Source organism: Caretta caretta, chromosome 8 (genome assembly GCF_965140235.1).
Source record: "Caretta caretta isolate rCarCar2 chromosome 8, rCarCar1.hap1, whole genome shotgun sequence".
Taxonomy (NCBI): domain Eukaryota; kingdom Metazoa; phylum Chordata; order Testudines; family Cheloniidae; genus Caretta; species Caretta caretta.
In genome coordinates, this window is record NC_134213.1 from 547,646 (window position 1) to 566,850 (window position 19,205).

The 19,205-nt window shown below is 48.0% G+C and overlaps 1 protein-coding gene across 4 annotated transcripts in view; it reads left to right on the plus strand.

Moving 5' to 3' along the window:
- Positions 1–22: 22 nt before the first annotated feature.
- BRD8 (bromodomain containing 8) overlaps positions 23–19,205 on the plus strand; it is a 51,708-nt gene continuing 32,525 nt past the window's right edge. The window contains exons 1-21 of one of the 4 annotated variants that reach the window (XM_048862400.2): positions 25–118; positions 277–373; positions 2,155–2,224; positions 2,812–2,861; positions 4,238–4,360; positions 4,481–4,561; positions 5,058–5,122; positions 5,871–6,007; positions 6,355–6,570; positions 8,361–8,505; positions 9,678–9,887; positions 10,357–10,637; positions 11,768–12,208; positions 12,804–12,897; positions 13,099–13,136; positions 13,542–13,756; positions 14,145–14,237; positions 14,531–14,599; positions 15,918–16,095; positions 16,473–16,577; positions 17,503–17,547. In XM_048862400.2, coding sequence (XP_048718357.1) covers positions 100–118; positions 277–373; positions 2,155–2,224; positions 2,812–2,861; positions 4,238–4,360; positions 4,481–4,561; positions 5,058–5,122; positions 5,871–6,007; positions 6,355–6,570; positions 8,361–8,505; positions 9,678–9,887; positions 10,357–10,637; positions 11,768–12,208; positions 12,804–12,897; positions 13,099–13,136; positions 13,542–13,756; positions 14,145–14,237; positions 14,531–14,599; positions 15,918–16,095; positions 16,473–16,577; positions 17,503–17,547 — 2,772 coding nt within the window. In that variant the 5' untranslated portion in view covers positions 25–99. Of the gene's footprint in view, positions 119–276; positions 374–2,154; positions 2,225–2,811; positions 2,862–4,237; positions 4,361–4,480; positions 4,562–5,057; positions 5,123–5,870; positions 6,008–6,354; positions 6,571–8,360; positions 8,506–9,677; positions 9,888–10,356; positions 10,638–11,767; positions 12,209–12,803; positions 12,898–13,098; positions 13,137–13,541; positions 13,757–14,144; positions 14,238–14,530; positions 14,600–15,917; positions 16,096–16,472; positions 16,578–17,502; positions 17,548–19,205 lie in introns of all 4 variants that reach the window. The other 3 variants (XM_075131193.1, XM_048862402.2, XM_048862403.2) reach the window with 3 other exon arrangements.

Consider the following 19,205-nt stretch of genomic DNA (forward strand, 5'->3'; position numbering starts at 1 on the left):
CCAGCCGCCCATGGGCGCCCGCAGGCCGGTGAGTGAGTGTTTCCCGGCGAGCTTTGCGCTTGGCTCCACCCCCTTCCCGTGGTGGGGCTGTCGGGGAAAATGGCGGCCGGGACGGGGAGTGAGTGAGGGGCGCGCGGCGGGGAGGTGCCGCCTGCGGGGCTGGGGCCAGGACCGGGGGCGGGGGCTCGGGAGGGGGGCAGACTCGGGGGGCGGGGGCTCTGGAGGGAGGGGGGGCACCCCACCGCAGCACCCTGAGCTTTCCCTTCTGCCTGGCAGAGCACAAGCTGCTGGGCGCCGGCCCCACGGAGCCATGGTCCGTCCGGGAGAAGCTCTGCCTCGCCTCCTCGGTCATGCGGAGTGGGGACCAGAACTGGTAAGCGGCGAGAGCCTCTCCACGGCGAAAATCCGCCTCCCGGGCGCCGGCCCCACGCGCCGCCGCCTCGCTCGCTCGCTCCAGAACCCGACCCGCGGTGGGGCTGGGAGAGCTCACACTGACCAGAGCCCCGGTTCACAAACCTCCTGCTCCAGCCGCAGCGCCTGCAGGGAGAGCGTCTCCTGGAGCTCTTCGCTACAGGGAGAAGGACCCGTCGTGCCTGAGCCGCGGGCCCATGTCCGGGAAGGACTGAAAGCAGAGTAGAGAGGGGTTGAGAATCGAACGACTACCTGTCACGGCAATTGGCTGGATCCATTAACTGTGTCTTTAAAGGCTGGTAACTAGGGCTGTCGAGCGATTAAGCACATTAATTGCATGATTAATCGCACTGTTAAGCAATAATAGAATACCCTTTATTTAAATACTCTTGGATGTTTTTTCATTTTCAAATATATTTATTTCAATTACAACAAAATAGGAAGTGTACAGTGCTCACTTTATATTTATTTTTGATGACAAGTATTCGCACTGTAAAAAAACAAAAGCAATCGTATTTTTCAGTTCACCTAATATAAGTCCTGTAGGGCAACCTCTTTATCATGGAAGTTGAACGTACAAATGTAGAATTATGTACAGAAAAAGCTGCATTCAAAAATAAAACAAGGCAAAATTTTAAAGCCTGCAAGTCCACTCAGTCCTACTTGTTCAGCCAATAGCTCAGACAAACAAGTTTGTTTACATTTTTTAGACATAATGCGTCTGCTTCTTGTTTACAATGCCGCCTTAAAGTGAGAACAGGCGTTCTCATGGCACTGTTGCAACTGGCATTGCAAGATATTTACATGCTAAATGCGCTAAATATTCATGTGTCCCTTCATGCTTGAACCACCATTCCAGGGGACATGTGTAGATAAGAAGAGGACAGTATTATCTCCTGTAAATGTAAACAAACTTGTTTGTGTTCGTGATTGGCTGAACAAGAAGTAGGACTGAGTGGACTTGCAGGATTTAAAATTTTGCATTGTTTTATTTTTAAAAGCAGCTTTTTTTATACATAATTCTACATTTGTAAGTTCAACTTCCAGAATAGAGATTGCACTACAGTACTTATATGAGGTGAATTGAAAAACACTACGAATATTTGCACTGTCAAAATGATAAAAGAAATAATCAAAAATAATATATACTTTGATTTCAGTTACAACACAACACAATATATATGAAAATGTAGAGAAACATCCAAAATATTTAACACATTTCAATTGGTATTCTATTATTTAATAGTGTGGTTAAAAATGAGATTAATCATTAATTTTTTTGAGTTAACTGCAATTAATTGACAGCCCTACTTATTACCATAGTTTTTTCCTCGATTGTGCATGTTTTTGCAGAGTGAGTGTAATGTTGTCCTTAGGGTATTATCAGGAGTCTGAAACTCACTTTCTTCCAAAGGAAGCTTTAGTTTGTTTGGAAATGGACAGATCCCTTCAACAGTCCTAGGGCTAAAACTGGACAATTCCCAAGAATGCACTAGCTAACTTATTATTTGTATTACGAAAGTCTCTAGGACCCAAGTCAGGGACCAGCACCCTATTGTGCTAGGTCTTGTACAAAGACAGTACCTTTCCCAAAGAGCTTATACTCTTAAGTACCTAGGAAAGTTCTGTACATTACACATGCTATGGCTAAGTGAGCAGTGAGACAGGCTAGCACCCTTCTGCCATGTGTTTGGTGAGGACAGGAAGGCAAGTTTCCAGTCCTTTACCTGCTCTTTCTTGCAGGGTATCAGTCAGCAGAGCTATCAAACCCTTTGCAGAGCCAGGCCGCCCACCTGACTGGTTCTCTCAGAAGGTAAGATGCTGGCTTTTGAATTTTGGAAAGGGGCTACAACTTGCCAAGACTGGCTTCTGGGGGGTATGGCTGCTTGAAGGTCAGTAACTTGAGATAGCAGGGAAGGAGGTGTTTATCTGGAGGAGATGGGGAATCACTTTTTTAATATTGTCATTTTTCTAGTCCAAATTATGTCCTATGAAGAACTGGTCTTGGTCCAGTTCTAGCCAACCAAATGTCTTTGAGATATTCTTGGCCTGTACCAACTCTGAGAACATCCTGCAGCTGCTCCTCATAACTGTAGTATTTCCCTTCTTAGACGCATACATTATTAGGCTGGGGAATCTGCTTTTCTTTCCTCTGGCAGATCGGTATGGACAGGAGCAGAGAGTGGGAGTGGGAGGAAATCCTGGTACATTGAACCCACTTGCAGTCATAAATGTGACTCCAATGTGTGCAGCTGTGTCCCTCTCCATACCTCTGAGAACACACTCAGTGGGTGATAGATCTTTGAAGAGGGGAGCCCAGTGCCCACATGAGCTTTGCTAATAGAATTGTCTGTGATGACTGTTCTATGTGTGCTCTAACTCCCTTTGTTTTTTCCCTAGCACTGTGCATCTCAGTATTCGGAGCTTTTGGAGACCACAGAGACCCCCAAGTGAGTGCAAAGGATGAGGCACGTGGTTTCTGCAACAGCTCTTGGAGGGCTCAACAGTTTATCTGGCAGTGCATTTGCCCAAACTGTTAAAGGAAGAGCAGGCAGGGACAGGGAAATCTAGATGTGATATCTGGGCAGGGAGGGTGACTGCTGCCAAGGGAGGAACAGCTGGGAAGGAAGCATAGAAATATTCACCTAGAATGCTCTTTCTGTTCATCCAGTTTCCTACTTTAGAGGACTAGACCCTTTCAGATCTAAAAGTTTCTGTAACTGGTTACTGTAACATTTATTCCTGAAATGGTACTGTTCATTCATATATATCGCTTCCTGCAACCTTTATAATATAGCGCATTGTGGAGCTCCTGAATTATCTTGGCCAGAATTCTCAGCAAAGCTCCCCAAAGTAGCATTTTATGGTAGTTGCAGTCCACAGTTAGAAAGATAATGTAACATAATGCATCCCAGTAAGGCAGTAATATTAAACAAGGGTGTATTTCATAAAATATATGGCACTGGTGTTGCACCCAAATAGTTTTGTTTTTTATACAAAAAAGTCTTGATCACATGCATTGCCATATAAACCAAAAGCTGTATGCATAAAACTACAGTTCAGAATAAGAGAGGAATCTGGGATTATAGAAGACCAAGCTTTTTCCACTTCTCGCTATATGCTGCTCTTATATGCCCATAGCATTTTGGGATTGTGCAGGGAGGAGCAACTGAACCTCCTGTTCTTTCCATCTATACTAACACTACAACAGTTCAGACTGAAATGTTTCAGTCTGTGCTTGGCATAGGCCCAAGTTCTGAGCTAGGGTGCTTATGCTGGCCCTTAACACCCAATGAAATTAGAGGGAAAACATTTCCTAGTAGTAGCTTTTTTTATGCTACACATAATTAGCATATGGAACTCACTGCACAGGTTACTGAAACAAAGAGTAGAATTCAAGAGCGGGATTGAGCATTTATGGATAGTAAGAATCTTATCTGAAGTTATACTAGCTAGGGTAAAAATTTGACAGGAAGGCAAACCCTCCTGCTTCATGGTATGAATCATCCACTTTTTCTTTGAAGATAGGAAGAAACTAGCCCCGTGATGGGGTTTTCTGCACCTTCTGAAGCATTTGGTGCTGGCCACTGTCAGACAGGTGACCTGGCTTGGTCAGCAGGAGGGTGTTTGAGCAGTGTGAGTTCCAGTATTTTCTCTGGGAAAAGAAGGGGAAGAGGTAAACTGGGGACCAGGTTAGTTGGTAAGGAAGAAGCTAATAGGGCATGGCTGGAATGGTGGGGTTGTGTGGGCAGCAGATGGTGTTTATAGGAGGACTGGGGGTTCCTGTGGTTGGTGCTTGTATCATTTTCCTGTCCTTGTTCTGTAGGAGAAAACGTGGTGAGAAAGGGGAGGTTGTGGAAACCGTGGAAGATGTCATCGTGCGGAAACTGACAGCAGAACGAGTTGAGGAGTTGAAGAAAGTTATCAAGGAGACACAGGAGAAGTATAGGTACATATTAGAGGGGTCAGGCTCTGGTCTGACTGAAGGGAGTGAGTATAGCAGAGGGAACTGAAGAGTGTACATTGCAGGCTTGGTGTGGAGCTGAGGTGACGCTGTGTCTGTTTGCAGGCAGCTGAAGAAGGATGCAGAGCTGATCCAGGCTGGACACATGGATAGCAGACTGGAGGAGCTGTGCAATGACATTGTGGTGTGGGTTATCTTATTATTTCCCTGTTCCAATTCCCCCTGAGATTGTACTTCTCAGAGCCCTTGGGCTTGGGGATATTCCCCCTTCTCTCTGTCTCTCTTTCAGTCATTGCACTCCCAGGCTTGGGAGGAATAGCTAAGCTGGACAGATGCTCTGGCTTTTAAGGGTTATATTTGGAATGGGAGCGCAAGCCAATATGGAGTGTCTCTTGGAGCTCTCCAGCACTGGCATAAGGAGCCTGGTGCAGGCTTGCAGTGTCCTGTTGGCATCATCTTGGGTGTAGAGCTGAGTGAGACTCCCTGGAATGTCTCTCATTCCCTGACTGAAGCCTGACTACTCCTTTGCTCAGGACAATCGGGCCTTAGCTAGGAGGGACGTCTCATTGACATATGAAGACTATGGAACAGGTGTCTGACCTGCTGGCCCTGGGGGAGGCACCAGATGGCTTTTGGGTCCCGGGGGCATTGTGCCACCAAGTACTTTGTTTGCTTTGTTCAGGAAGAAAAAAATGGAAGAAGAGGAGGCAGAGGTGAAAAGGAAGGCTACAGATGCTGCTTATCAGGGTGAGATGGGACTGTTTGCTTCCCCTACACTCACACACAGGAGCGCTTGTTTATTTAAAAAAAAAAAAAATCTGGGGTGAATTTAAGGCTGGTTAGGATCCAGCCCTGAGAAAGGGAGGAACCTGCAGAGGCCCAGGTAAGAAGAACCTGGATACTCTGCTCTCCTTGGCTCAGGGTTAGGAGGAAGAGGGATGCACGCAATTTTCAACACCATATTGTAAAAGTGCAAAATGAGGAGAGTTGAAAGAGGAACCCATAAAGTAAAAATGCCCCATTAGGCAAGGGGGAGAGCTGGATGCAGTCCTTTGCAGAAAAGGCACCTGAAAGGAAGCAGGAGAATGGCCTGATAAGGAATATTAGAAATGGACCGGGAGTAAGACTCTCATTAGTCATGGAAGATAAAACTTACATTCATGCCTGAAGGTGCAGCAGCAGAAAGATGGGTTAAATATTCAGAACAACTTAGTAGCTTTCGGGACAGTTCAGCCATGGAACCAGTGGTAGGGGAGCTTGTGCAGACCCTGCCACTGGGCAGGTTCAAAGCAGGGATCCATCAGCCATTCATTAGGGATGGCATATGATGGTCAGCCTTGCTGTGGTGCAGGAGTTGAATTAGGTGACTTTGTGGCAATCACTGTAACTGAAGTGGTTGATTTGGTGGTGTCTGCTAGGCGAGAAGCAGAACTGATTCCAAGGAAGTTTCCCAGCTGGAGCCTTGGGGTCTCACTTCCTTTCCATTCTCTTCCAGCTCGTCAGGCAGTTAAGAACCCCCCACGAAGGTTGACCGGTGTGATGGTCCGCTCTCCTGCAGGTTCATCCTCCCCTGGAAGAGACTATGCTCTGGGGGACTTGTCTCAGCAAGCTGTGGAGGAGACCAGCCCAGGGGTAAGGATGCTTCCCCTGGTAAGAGAGAAAGCAGCAGGGACTGGGGAGCTCTGTGCAGCTTGGGAGTGCCCCTTGCCTTGCCCTATCTTAGTGCTGTAGTATGGCCAGTGTGCAGTATCATCCAGGATACAAATTCCCTTCAGTGTCTGTGATGAGGTAGTGGAGCAGGTATCTGGGGCAAAGGCAGGGAGTGAAAAGGTGAAAGCACATGCCTGGAGCGGTGCAGTGAATGAATGGAGCAGGCCCCTGGGGTGTGCTGGGTCAGTGGCCTTGGGGGAAGGGATAAGTGGGTCTAGTCAGTATGGTGAAGGTGTGGCTTTGAACAGTGTGGTTTTTCTCTTTCTCAGGTAACTCCAGGGACATTGCCCAGCACCCCAGTTGCCTCCTTCATTGGGATCCCTGACACCCCTCCAGGCTCAGCTCCCCTGGATGCCCCCATAACCCCAGTCACTGATGATTCACCCCAGAAAAAGATACTAGGACAGAAAGCAACTCCGCCTCCTTCCCCTCTGCTCTCGGAGTTACTGAAGAAGGGCAGCCTCCTCCCCACAAGCCCCAGGCTGGTATGGAGCACTCTGCTCACATATACAAACATACTGATGAATTTGTGCTTCAGACTCTCGCACTGAATAGGAGAGCTGTAAAGGGCTTGCAAGATCTGGATAGTTTTTGAAGATTCCAGCACAGGGAAAATCCTAAAGCTGTCATTAAACCCTGTGAGCCACAAAGGTGGAACTTTTTCCTTGTGGTACTGTGAATTCAGGACTGAAGAGGTTGGGTAACTCAGGGCTTGTCTTTGCTATCAGCTGCTGCAATCGATGCAACGGTTGTCGATTTAGCAGGTCTAGTGAAGACCCGCTAAATCGATGGCAGAGCGCTCTCTGGTCAACCCTGATATTCCACCTCTTGGTAAGCTGACTGGAGAGCTTCTCCTGTTGATGCAGCGTAGTGTGGACACCGCAATAAGTCGACCTAAGCTACGTCAACTTCAGCTACATTATTCACATAGCTGGAGTAGCGTAACTTAGGCCAACTTACCCTGGTAGTGAAGACAAGCCCTCTGAAAGCAAACTGTCCCCTTTGGGACCTGAAGAGTTGGAGTAGCAGACTGCCATTGAGTGACACTGCACTCAGAAGGGAGATCAGAGCAGAACCCCTAGTTAGTCTACTTGGAGGCCTTGTATCTGTATCTGCTTGTCTGCATCTCAGCCCAAAGTTGAATTTTAATTTTCAACAAAAATCAGGTTAACTTATAAGTAGGGAGGTCAAACAAATGCCCTTTATGCAAATAAAAACTGAGACCAGGATTGACAGGTTTGTCCTGTCCTGGACTAGTCCCTCAATGGCTCATGTCCATAGCCTAGACAGTTGTTAAAATAACCACTGTTGCTAACACCAGTTCAACCCTACTGGTGTTAATGATGTTGGGATCCCTAGTATTAGAGGGACAACCAGTTGCTGACACTCTTCAGTAACTTGTTTCTTAGATCTGTTCTGAAAATGGAGTCAGCAGCCATCAGCCTGTCTCCGCTTTGGTTCCTAATGTTAACCTTGGTGGAGCTAAATAGGTGTTAATATGGGAAACTTCTAAAAAACTGTCCCTCATGTAGATGGGTGGCTAGTGAGGCTGAGGACTTCTCACAGGTGCGGAGAAGTTTGGATCACAAAGAAGTGAGAGGCTTAGAGAAAGGGATAGGACCACCTCAATCAGAGAGGCAGGTGTTGCTGCTGCCTCACTTCCAGTCCCCTCCACTTGCAGAAATGCAGTTGGCTGGGGTAACTCTTCCGTGCTGTTCTCTGGAGTTCTCATCCAGCAGAATGCCATCTTAAGGTATGGGGAAAACCGGGTAAGGCGTGTGGCAGTTTAAGTATTACAGGGGGTTTCTTGCATTAACAATGCATTTGGCATCCATTTTCAACTCTGTCATTTGCTCGAGGTTACACAGTGAGCCAGTTACTGCCCCTCTCACTTCCTCAGTTTTCCCATCTGCAAAGTGAGGCTATTTCCCTGCCACTTAAGGGGTTGTGAGATTAAATACTGATATTTGTAAAGCAGTTTGGGATCCTTGGGTAGAGGGTCTAGAGCACAGCAAATAATGCACTCACTCTGACTTCCAAGGCAACAGCCACATGGCATCTGTTTCAAATGATTGTAATCAAATATTTCAACCAGCCATGTTTGTGTGTCAAAGCAAAATGCACCTCAGTCAGAGGCTGGACTGGGTTGAAATGTGCAGAAGAGGCTCTGATTCACAGATTGGTGGATATATTAACGGGGTGCATATCTAGGGGAGAATCAGTGATGTGAACATGTCTCCAGCCCAGGAGCTTCATCTGTGTCCTCCTTTGGCAGGTTGGTGAAAACGAGATGGCAGTGACTTCTGGTCACATGAATAGCTCAGGAGTCCTCCTGGAGGTAGGAGGGGTCCTTCCAGTGCTGCATGGTGGGGAAATGCAGTTGGCATCTGGTGCTGTCCCTGCATCCCCTGCTGCTTCAGGTAACCCACACAGACTCTCTTCATAGTTCTCTCTTCTGGGGCACCTGAGGCTTTGGTCTGCGAAATATAGTTTCATAGACGGTTCTATAATAAACCCTTTTCAGGATGGGTCCAAAGACAGCCAGGCTATCTGCTCATCACAGTCCATTAAGAAATCCATTGACACTTCTTTGGTTTCTTTAAAATGACTCTAATCCTGGCAGAGAACGAAGCTGCAAAAACACTGGATGATAGGAATTGCCAGGCTGGATCAGATCATGGTCTTATAGTCTGGTCTCTTGTCTCTAACAATGGCCAACACCAGAAGCTTCAGGATAGGGAGGATGGTCTAGTAGATAGGAAACCTGGTTCAACTACGGATTTCTTGTAAACTTTGGCAAGTCATTTAATCTGCCCTTTGCCTCAGTTCCGAGGTATTGTGATGGAAAAAAACCCACTAATTATTGTGAGGCATTTGGATATCATGGTGCTGAGGGCCAGGTGAACAGGTAGACACACAGGTGCAAGAATATCTGCAGTGAACAGTTACAGAACAGCCTGTCCATGGGAAGCTTTCTTCCTGCCCGTGGCCAGTTACTGGTTTTCTCCTGCTTTCTGAAGCAGGAGAGGTTATGCCTTTTATACATGTTTTATCCTATCCAATGTGAATGTTCTCTTTCTGCTTTCTGAATGTCTGATCTTTTGAATCCTGCTATTGGAGCTGAAGTGGTTCAGTAAATTTGTGCTGGAAGTAGGATTTAAGATGCATAGCAGCCCTTGAACCAGGAGGCAGCTGTCAGAACTAATTTGCAAAGAGAATCTCTCTTTTATTCTTCCCTCACTCTGATCACTAGGAACTGCATTCCTCCTAGTTCACACCATGTGGCTCTATTTGCGGCAAGTTTTTTAAAGAGGGCCCTTAACATCTTTTGCATGAGTGGTGTAGCCTCTGCAGTCTCTTTACACTAAACTCATGGTGTTCCCATAGTCTCTGCATGGTTCTGGCTCAGACTGCATACCTTAGTCATGCATTTCTGACAGTCTACCAGCATGGCTCTCTCTGCCCATAGGTCATTTACAGTACCTTGGGCTCAGGAGGGAGCAGTCAGTCCATGAAGTCTGGTGATTGCATCGGAGAGCTCAATGGCTGTTGCTTCTTGCTCATGTGCTTTTTCCCTGTTGTACTCTGTCAGGTGCTCCTACTCTTTCTCGGCTTCTAGAAGCTGGTCCTGCACAGTTCACCACACCTCTTGCTTCCTTCTCTGCTGTTGCCAGCGAACCTCCAGCTAAACTCCTGCCACCCCCTGTAGAGTCTGTGTCCCAGGCAACCATTGCCATGATGCCCACGCTGTCAGCACCATCCATTGTGCCACCAGCTGCAACTCCAGAAAGCGTAGCGACAGGTGCGTCCCTGAACTACGCACTCATGGGTGGCTTAGTACTTGAAAGCAGCGCTTCCCAAAGGCTCAAACAGAGAGATGTGAGCTGGGGCTTCTACCTCACCTCAGATGCTGGTCCCCAGAAGGGGATGAGGGAGCATGGGCATGTAAAGCTGATTCCTAGATGGGTGGCTGAACTGGGGTTCCTGAGGAGAGGTGCTGGATGGGGTTTACAAGGGAATATGCTGGGTGGGCTGGCTGCTGGCATGGTGTGCTGGATCATGATACAAGAACTAGGTTCCTGATTTGCATCCATTATTGGGTAGCAAGCAAATTGCCCTGTGTGTCTCTTTATCCTTTTTGGCCATACTGCTGTGGGTGGGCTTGGGCTATGTGAGAGAGGCTGCTGCTCTTTTCCACCTTAATGGTCACTGATGCTGGCAGGCTTTCACCTGACTGGTCTCTGAGTTGTCACTCTCTTATCCTTATCCAGTGAGCCAGTCAGACACTTGTGTTTCCATGGAGGCAGTGTCTGATCCCCACACAGTGACGGTGTCTATGGACAGCAGTGAAATCTCCATGATCATTGATTCCATCAAGAAGGAGTGTCTGGGTACTGATGCTGGCAGTGCTGCTGGGCCTTCCAAAGATCACGGCATGGATGGGAAAGAAGACCTGGATCTCGCTGAGAAGATGGACATTGCAGTCTCCTATACTGGGGAAGAGCTGGACTTTGAAACTGTTGGAGATATTATAGCCATCATTGAGGACAAGGTAAATGTCAAAGCAGGCTGGGAAGCCAACTGCATTTCTCTCCAGGGCCTGGATGTATTTATCTCAGTTGTTACACAGAAGCAGGATTAGGAAGTATTTCTTGCTCATTCAACGATCTTCACCTGCCTATTTCCTCCCTGTCTGTCCAAGTTATTAAGTTCCAGTCCCCTGGCAACCCCCTAGTATGCTGGCAACAGCTGTGTAGTGTGGTGTTGCACTCAGAGGAAACCCTTGGGTTTCAGCTGGCACCAACATTGAATGGGGAACAGATCCCAGACAGACACACATAAGTGCTACTAGCACTATGTAGTCCCGGAAGCCCCATGTTTCTGAGCGTGAAGGCCCCAAGCTCTGCCAAGGAGTCTCCTGGGCCACAAGTACAGGCAGGTGAATCTTATTTCTCCATATCCTTCAGTACTTGACAAGACCAAGGAACCTGGTACTGAGTGGCTAGTAGGGAACCTTAAATCATTGCTAGCAATCTGATGTACTTGGCCCAAAGTGGGAGTTACCCATCTGAAGACGCAATATATGTGGCCTGTCCATGGGTGTCAGGACCTGTTAATGTCTTCTCAGTAATGGCTCTTCCCAGCTCCTTAATACCCCTGTTTTAACAGCCAGCTCATAAGGTTTTGAGAAGCCATGTTAGCATGGGCTGCTGGTGACCCAGCCGTTGGGGGGGCTAGACCCTCCCCTTCTGCCTTCCCCTTCAGGAGCCAGAGCACTCCCACATGGCCCCCAGCGCTGGGCAGCCAGGGGCAAGGCCCCAGAGCACCAGGCCAGGCACAGCCCCAGCCACCCTGAATCCCTGCAGAAGGCAGGCCAGCCAGAGCAGAGTGTTGGGAACCGCAGGAAGAAGGTGCCTGGACCGTGGGTGGGGCCATGTTAGGCTGTTTGGGGAGGCACAGTCTACCCCTACCTATGATACCCGCTGCCCATGCATGCTGGTTTATTGTTTAGGAATTAAACTGATGCAGCCATTGCAGCTTCCTCAGCGCTGGGTCACGGTGGCCCTGGCCTGTTAGATAGAGATGTATTTGGGGTGGGAAGGGCTCTCTGGCTGAACCAGTGCAGGGGTTCTGCTCTCCTTGCTGACCTTTGCTTGTGCTGCTGTCTTTGTTTTGGTAAAGGTAGATGACCATCCTGAAGTCCTGGATGTAGCAGCAGTTGAAGCTGCTTTGTCTTTCTGTGAAGAGACTGATGACCCTCAGGCCTTGACTGGCCCATGGGAGCATCCGATTCAGCAGGACCACGAGAAACGGGCACAGATCCCCCATGTGGCAGTGACTGTGAAGCAGGAGAGGCGAGACTGTGACGAACCAGAGGCAAAGGAAATCCAAGACCTAATAAGCATTGGGGAGCTGGGGTCAGAAATAAAGATGGAATCTGCAGAGCTGGAGCAGAACGAATTGAACTCTGCAGGTGCCATGCAAATAGCAGAAACACCTGAGCTCAGGAGTCGAGAGACAGAGGAGCAGCAGAAAGCAGCTGCTGTTGTGGGAGAGAACTCTGAAACGGAGACAGAATCAGCCAAGGGAGAAGCAGCAACACACAGTACGGTGAAGATAGAGGTACATAGGTGGGGAGGATGTGTTGGACTGGTGTGGTTGAAAGCAGGTAACCGTTGGCAGTCAAGGAAAAGCAGCTCAAACATAGGGGTCCATTCCTTCTCTGGAGATGTCTCTTCAGTGAGTACGCTTGGAGCAGAGTAGTGACTTTCTTTGTGGGTTATGACTATTGCTGTGGGAGAGAGACTGAGGACAAGTATTAATATTTGGTGGCATGGGCCCCTTGGTGAGGGCCTTACATGCTAATTTTTTGGGGGGGAGGGATAGCTCAGTGGTTTGAGCATTGGCCTGCTAAACCCAGGGTTGTGAGTTCAATCCTTGAGGGGGCTGTTTAGGGATCTGGGGCAAAATTGGGGATTGGTCCTGCTTTGAGCAGAGGGTTGGACTAGATAACCTCCTGAGGTCCCTTCCAACCCTGATATTCTATTCTATGATCTTTGAAGCCCTGAATGTATAATAAGTAGATCTTTGCGCTGTCTGCTGCCAGTCCATGTGCAGAATTGCTGTTGTCCTGGCATTCTGTGAAAACCCACTGTCTGTCTGGGACTGGGTTTGGGGTAGTGAGATACTTAAATTTGTGCATTTCTGTTCCCTCCAGATACCACCTGATGATGATTCATCCCCTCCACATGTCCTAAATGCAAGTGACGATTCCTCACAGGCTGATGTTCAGCACAAATTTGAGCTGTCAGGTAATTTAACTGGGCTAGGATATCTTTTACCTGCAACTTTAAAGTCCATTCAGCTAGTGTGGTCTGGTTCAGCATGGGGTGAAGATAATCTATGTAGAAATAGGGAATAATTAATTTGGAAGGGGAGGGTACTGGTGCAGGAGGGGATGTTCTAAAAACTGCTCCTGGAAATCAAAATTTTGCTCTGTCTTTTCCTCCCAGAGTCGATGAAGGAAGAGACCCGAGCTGTTTTTGGGAAGGTAAATGGCCTTGAACTACTTGAGTCCAGTGGTTTAAAATGAGTTTGATACTGTTATGTTGCTGCTGCCTCTCAGCTCCCACACAGTGGATAGGAAAACCAGTGGGCGCCGCGTTCTCCGCCCGCGCGCGTGCCCCCCCCCCCCCCCCCGAGTAGGAGAGGGCGCCAGTATGTATCTGCATCTGATATCTGTAGCTTAGAGGGACTCACTCCAGGCCCTTGTAATACTTTGTGGCAAGGATTTCAGTGTTTGTGCAAATGCCCCTAGAACTGGCTAGCAGCTGTGATACAGGGCTCCACTCTGCTTACTGAAACAGTCATCTTTTGGAGGCGGTGACCCAGGCATTGTTACTGATAGCTGCATTTTGATTAGGTTAAATTGATGGAATTTGATCTTATATCTCAGGATGCTCAGGGTGAAGATGAGGATGAGGATGGTGCCAGTGAGGCTGCCAGTCTGGAGGAACCCAAGGAGGAAGACCAGGGTGAGGGGTACCTATCGGAAATGGATAATGAGCCCCCTGTGAGTGAGAGTGATGATGGCTTCAGTATCCATAATGCACCTTTGCAGTCACACACGCTAGCTGATTCCATCCCCAGCAGCCCTGCCTCCTCGCAGTTGTGAGTATCAGTGAAACCTTCAGCCACCCACAATGCAAATCTCAGTCCATGCTGGGGAAAGAGTATGGGATTCTCATTTCTGTGTGTTGCTGGCTGATTGGGCCTGTGGTGGAGATCGGCTGCTGATCTGTCTGGCTCCTGTGGTCTCCCTACTCCCAGGAGCATTGTGCAGACAACTCCATCGAGCCAGCTCACAGGAGACAGGTGTGGCTTCCTTTCCTTTGGCTTGCATGGAGCAATGTGGGTAGATCCAGGGCTGACTGAAATTAGGCTGCTGCCGCAGTGCAACATTGGAGCTTGTTGAAGGAAGTCTTGCACCTGGCAATGACCCTGTGCATTTGGCTAGGGGCTCCAGTGCATCCCACTCTGACAGTCCTTTTCTCCTTAGCTCTGTTTGCAGTGAGGACCAGGAAGCGATTCAAGCCCAGAAGATCTGGAAAAAAGCTATTATGCTAGTTTGGAGAGCAGCAGCCAATCACAGGTAAGTGAACTTGATCCTATGTGGACTGGTAGGAAGTCTGGACCTGTGCCCAGCAAGCTGAAGAGGGGAATTATTTGCTCTCCTGTTCCCCAGGTTGGTCTCTACTAGTGCTTGGGTGGGGGACTCTCCACTCCCCACATCTGTCTGGTGGTGGTTGACCAGAAGGGCATCCGTGTATGAAACAAGTGCTTAGTGGTTCTGTCTGGCAGAGCATGCTCCACCCTCAGACCAGGTGTTCTCTCTGTTACCAGCGAGGGGACTGACTGCTCACAGTTGCCTTCTTCTCCCTGCAGATATGCTAATGTCTTCCTACAGCCTGTGACCGATGATATAGCACCAGGCTACCACAGTATTGTGCAGAGGTAAGTGGCCCAGCTGTCGTTGCCGTCAGATTCTGTCTGACATGTCTGTATTGGAGTCTCTGGCAGGGGATTACTAAGCCTCAGCACACAGTCAGATTGCAAGGTGGGAAAAGAAGCTCATTACCATTGTCAGTCAGTGGAAAAAAAGGCTTCCCCAGGACAGGTTCATCTTCATTTACAGAAGAGTCTGTGTTCTCCGATTGGATGGGGTGCACAGAAGTTGTGTTCAGAACAGTGTGTCGGTGGTACAGTAAATGGCTGTTGCCCTCCTGTCCCAACTTAGTCCCTGCTGGCCTTAGTCTGTACGTTTATTTTCATCGTCTAGTCTCGCCTGCACATCGGAGGTCACAGAACCTCATTTACCCACTTCTGTAATGGGCCCATAAATTCTGGCTAAGCTATTTGAGTCCTCAAGTCTTGATTTAAAGACTCCAAGTTACAGAGAATTCACCATTTACTCTAATTCAAACCTGCAAGTGACCCATGCCTCACCCTGCAGAGGGGGGTGAAACCGCTCAGGGTCTCTGCCAATCTGGGGAAAAATTCCTTCCTACCCCAAATAGGGCAATCACTTAGACCCTGAGCATGTGGCAAGACCTACCAGCCAGACATCTGTTAAAGAATGCTTTGTAGTAATTCAGAGCCCTTCCTCCCCCCCTCCCTCCCCGCCAGTATGCTGTCTCCAGCCACTGGAGATACTTGCAGTTAGCAATTGCGGATGAGCCATATGCCATTATAGGCAGCCTCCTCATACCATCCCCATGATGGGTTAGCGACACTCCCCCCTACCCCCCCCCCCCCACGCACCCTTCAGCTCCTTTAAAGAGCTGATCTACTGTCATCTACATCCTGCCAGGCAACTCTCTTCAAATATATTACTAGAACCACCTGCCAGCTCAAGCAGTGCCTCATGCACCATCTGTGGGCTCTGCACTAGCTCCCCTCCCATTAATGCCAGGAGCAAACACCTCTGTTGGGCACCCCACAGTACAGCCCCAGAGTTGCTAAGGATTAACGCTCTCTTTGAAGCCATTCAGAAGATGGCATCTCATCTCGCTTCCTGTCCTGAGTCTAGAACCATTGATGTCAGGGAAGGCCTGTTTGACCATGATGGTGCTAGACAGACTAGCTGGAGTTATTGGACTCCTGACATAGAATCATAGAACCGGGAGGAAGCTCGAGAGGTCACAGAGTCCAGTCCCCTGCACTTGTGGCAGGACTAATTATCTAGACCAAGCTTTTTGGGAAGAGAAGAGTTGTGGAGGATAGACCATGTTAGTTTTTCTTACTGCTGCTTCTAACTGCATTTCATTCACAGGCCAATGGATTTATCTACCATTAAGAAAAATATTGAGAATGGGCTGATCCGAACCACAGCTGAGTTCCAGCGTGACATTATGCTGATGTTCCAGAATGCAGTCATGTATAACAGCTCTGACCATGATGTATACCACATGGCTGTGGAGATGCAGCGAGATGTCTTGGAGCAGATCCAGGTAAAGGCTTGAGCTGAGGGCAGTGTTGGACAGAACTTATGCGCTGGTTGATATGGGAGGTACTGAGCAGGTCTGTAGGAAGAGGCTACTCGGCTCTGAGTGCCTGCTGCTTTTTTGTGCCCTCTAGAATTTCCCACTGGGTTGGCAAGTCCCAGCTGATAGTTAAAGTTAACTTGATGAGTTTGTGTGGCTTTTTTACTCTTCCCTCAGAATGACTTGTAGCTCTTTAGGGCTGGGGGGAGCTTACGATGAGAAGCAAACTAGAAATTGAAATTCCCTCCAAAGTGGTCATGCTCGACCTTATGGTTTGTGGGAGTAATGCCACTAACTGAGCTTGTTTCACTTGATACCATAACTGAATATGTGGTTTCATGCAGCAATTTCTGGCCACGCAGCTGATCATGCAGACATCAGAGTCCGGGATCAGTGCAAAGAGCCTGCGTGGGCGAGATTCCACTCGGAAACAAGATGCTTCAGAGAAGGTGAGGGGAAAAGGAGGCTGGTGATTTATGCTTTTGTGTGAGAGAGGGATTCCTTCAGGAGGATCCTACTGAGCTGCAGAAGAGGGTCACCTAATCAGACCCTGGGGTGCATGAATGCAGTTGGGGTTAAACTAGCTCAGAGATCCTTATGTGAACAAACCTCTCTGGAAATGTGACCTTCAGTTAGAGTTTAGAGGTGGCAGCTGTAGGTTACCACACAGACAACTTTTGTGGATCACCCCAGCAATTGTGATAGTTCTGTCCTTTTGTCTGTATTAAAGTAGTAATCGGAACCTTAAAGAAGCAGGGGGTGGTTTGGAGGAGTCCATGCTTGGCAGGGAGATTGGGGTGGAGAATCAAGAACTGGAGAAATGCTCCAGTGTCCCTCCCTTGGATGGTCTGGTTTGCCGATTTTTAGATCCAGAAGAGACTGTTGTGATCTAGTCTGATCTCATGTGTAACACAGGCCAGAGAACCTCACCCAATAATTCTTGCATCAAGCTTAACTTGTTGCTGAAGTAATGTGTATCTTAGCTAGGCATCCAGTCTTGATTAAATCATTTCATATGGTAGCAACTGATGTATCCTGTCATCTGGGAGCTACATAGCTGCTGTGGGAAATAGAGGGTGAGTGCACAGAGCTCCAAAATGGTGTTGGGACACAGCAGACCTTGATTGGAAACGACATGGTGGAGTGAAGGGAAATTCCTGACCTAGTGTTCTTGCTGTCACAGAATCCTCACTTCATGGTCCTTCCTTTTCCCCTAATTATTTATTTGTTTCTGTGTGATATCTTGCGGGAGGGAAACTTTCGGGTGCCTGCTTTTCTGCCTTTATGAGCATGCAGGTTGTGTGGCTTCTGTAGGGTGTTTGCATGTTCATATCTGTGCAATCTGATCAGTAAATCTCTTTGGCCTTTTGACAGGACAGCGTCCCCATGGGCTCTCCTGCCTTCCTTCTCTCTCTCTTTGTAAGTATTGAGTGACTGCGGCAGGTAACTGTGAGCTGGAAGGTACTGCTGGCTCCTTGTCTGCGGGATTGTGGCACACTCACAGAATCTGTGGCGTTGTAGCGATGCATTAAACTAGTGGATGTACATCTAGGGTCATCAAATAAGAAACTTCTCAATTCCATTGCCCTCAGGGTAGGGAATGGCTTTTGCCTTTCCTTCTGGTTTGCGGGGTTGCGGCACAGTCATCTACTTCCCTTTTTTCTCCCGTGATTTTTGTCTTAGTTTCTCCCCACGTAAATGGGAAGACAGATCTGTTGTGCTGTTTTTTGTGGAATATGTGGGCCCAGAGAGTCAAAGGTGTTAAAGCAGGGATCCGCAACCTTTCAGAGGTGGTGTGCCAAGTCTTCATTTATTCCCTCTAATTTAAGGTTTTGTGTGCCAGTAATACATTTTAACATTTTTAGAAGGTCTCTTTCTATAAGTCTATAATATATAACTAAACTATTGTATGTAAAGTAAATAAGGTTTTTAAAATATTTAAGAAGCTTCATTTAAAATTAAATTTAAAATGCAGAGCCCCCTGGATCAGTGGCCAGGACTCAGGTAGTGTGAGTGCCACTGACAATCAGCTTGCGTGCCGCAGGTTGCCTACCCCTGTGTTAAAGGGACCCTGTCATAGTACAACATTAAACAGTTACACAAGGCTTGGGGTGTAACAGAGACCTTGGCCACCTTAGTTCATTAAAAATCTTTTTAACATTTACTAAAGATGCAATAAAGAAGGAAAAACATGTGAAATATTAGGTAGGGCTGTCAGTTTAACAGTATCCCCTATTCCCTTTCCCTTTAGCACTAGAGCGTTTAAGGAAAACTGCCAGTCTTTTATATGGTATTAAAGAATGGTGGTAATTGTCTTTTAAAGTCCGATCCTGTTTGCTTTGGAACAAGACACATGCGGGGAGAGAGAGAAAAGAACAGCAAAGTCAAGAGGGTCAAATACTCAGATGCTGCGGTGCATGGAGACACTGGTTAGAATAGCTCTGCGATCATTATGTGAACCAGCCTCTCTGGAAATGCAGCTTCTGGTGCTGACTCTGACTTGCTGCTTCTCTGCTAGAGAAACACAGGGCCTGCACTTGGCCTTATCACCCATGCCAAAACCTGGCAAACTTGTACCTCTGTTGGACTGTTCAGGGCATTGCTCTTGGCTCCCTTTGATTGCAGTGTTACAAAACACGCAGTCTTCACTGGTGAAGCCAGTCTGTTAAACAAAAGGAGATGGATAGGAAAGAGAAGAAATAAGGTGGGGAAGGATAAGGATACCTGAGGAGAGGAGTGACAAAAGGAACCAAGACCTCCCGTAGCAGGTGGGATTTAGGATTTAGCTGGAGCTGGCGGAGGTCTGTGTAATCTGGATCCCTCTCTCTAGCCAGGTCTGATCAGGACACCCCTCAGGATCAAGATGACACAGACGTAACAGTGGGTTCTAGGAAACGGTGGTGGTGGCAGCAGCCATGATGGTGAAGCGCCAACCAGTCCACTGGTACTTCAGCCAGCTTGATTCTCCCCATTGTCTGTCCTTTTTGAAGGACCCAAGAGGGAGTGATGGGCAGAATAGCTGGTACCCTGGTGGTCTTGTACACCACTTAGGCCTAATTTCCCACACATCAATTTTG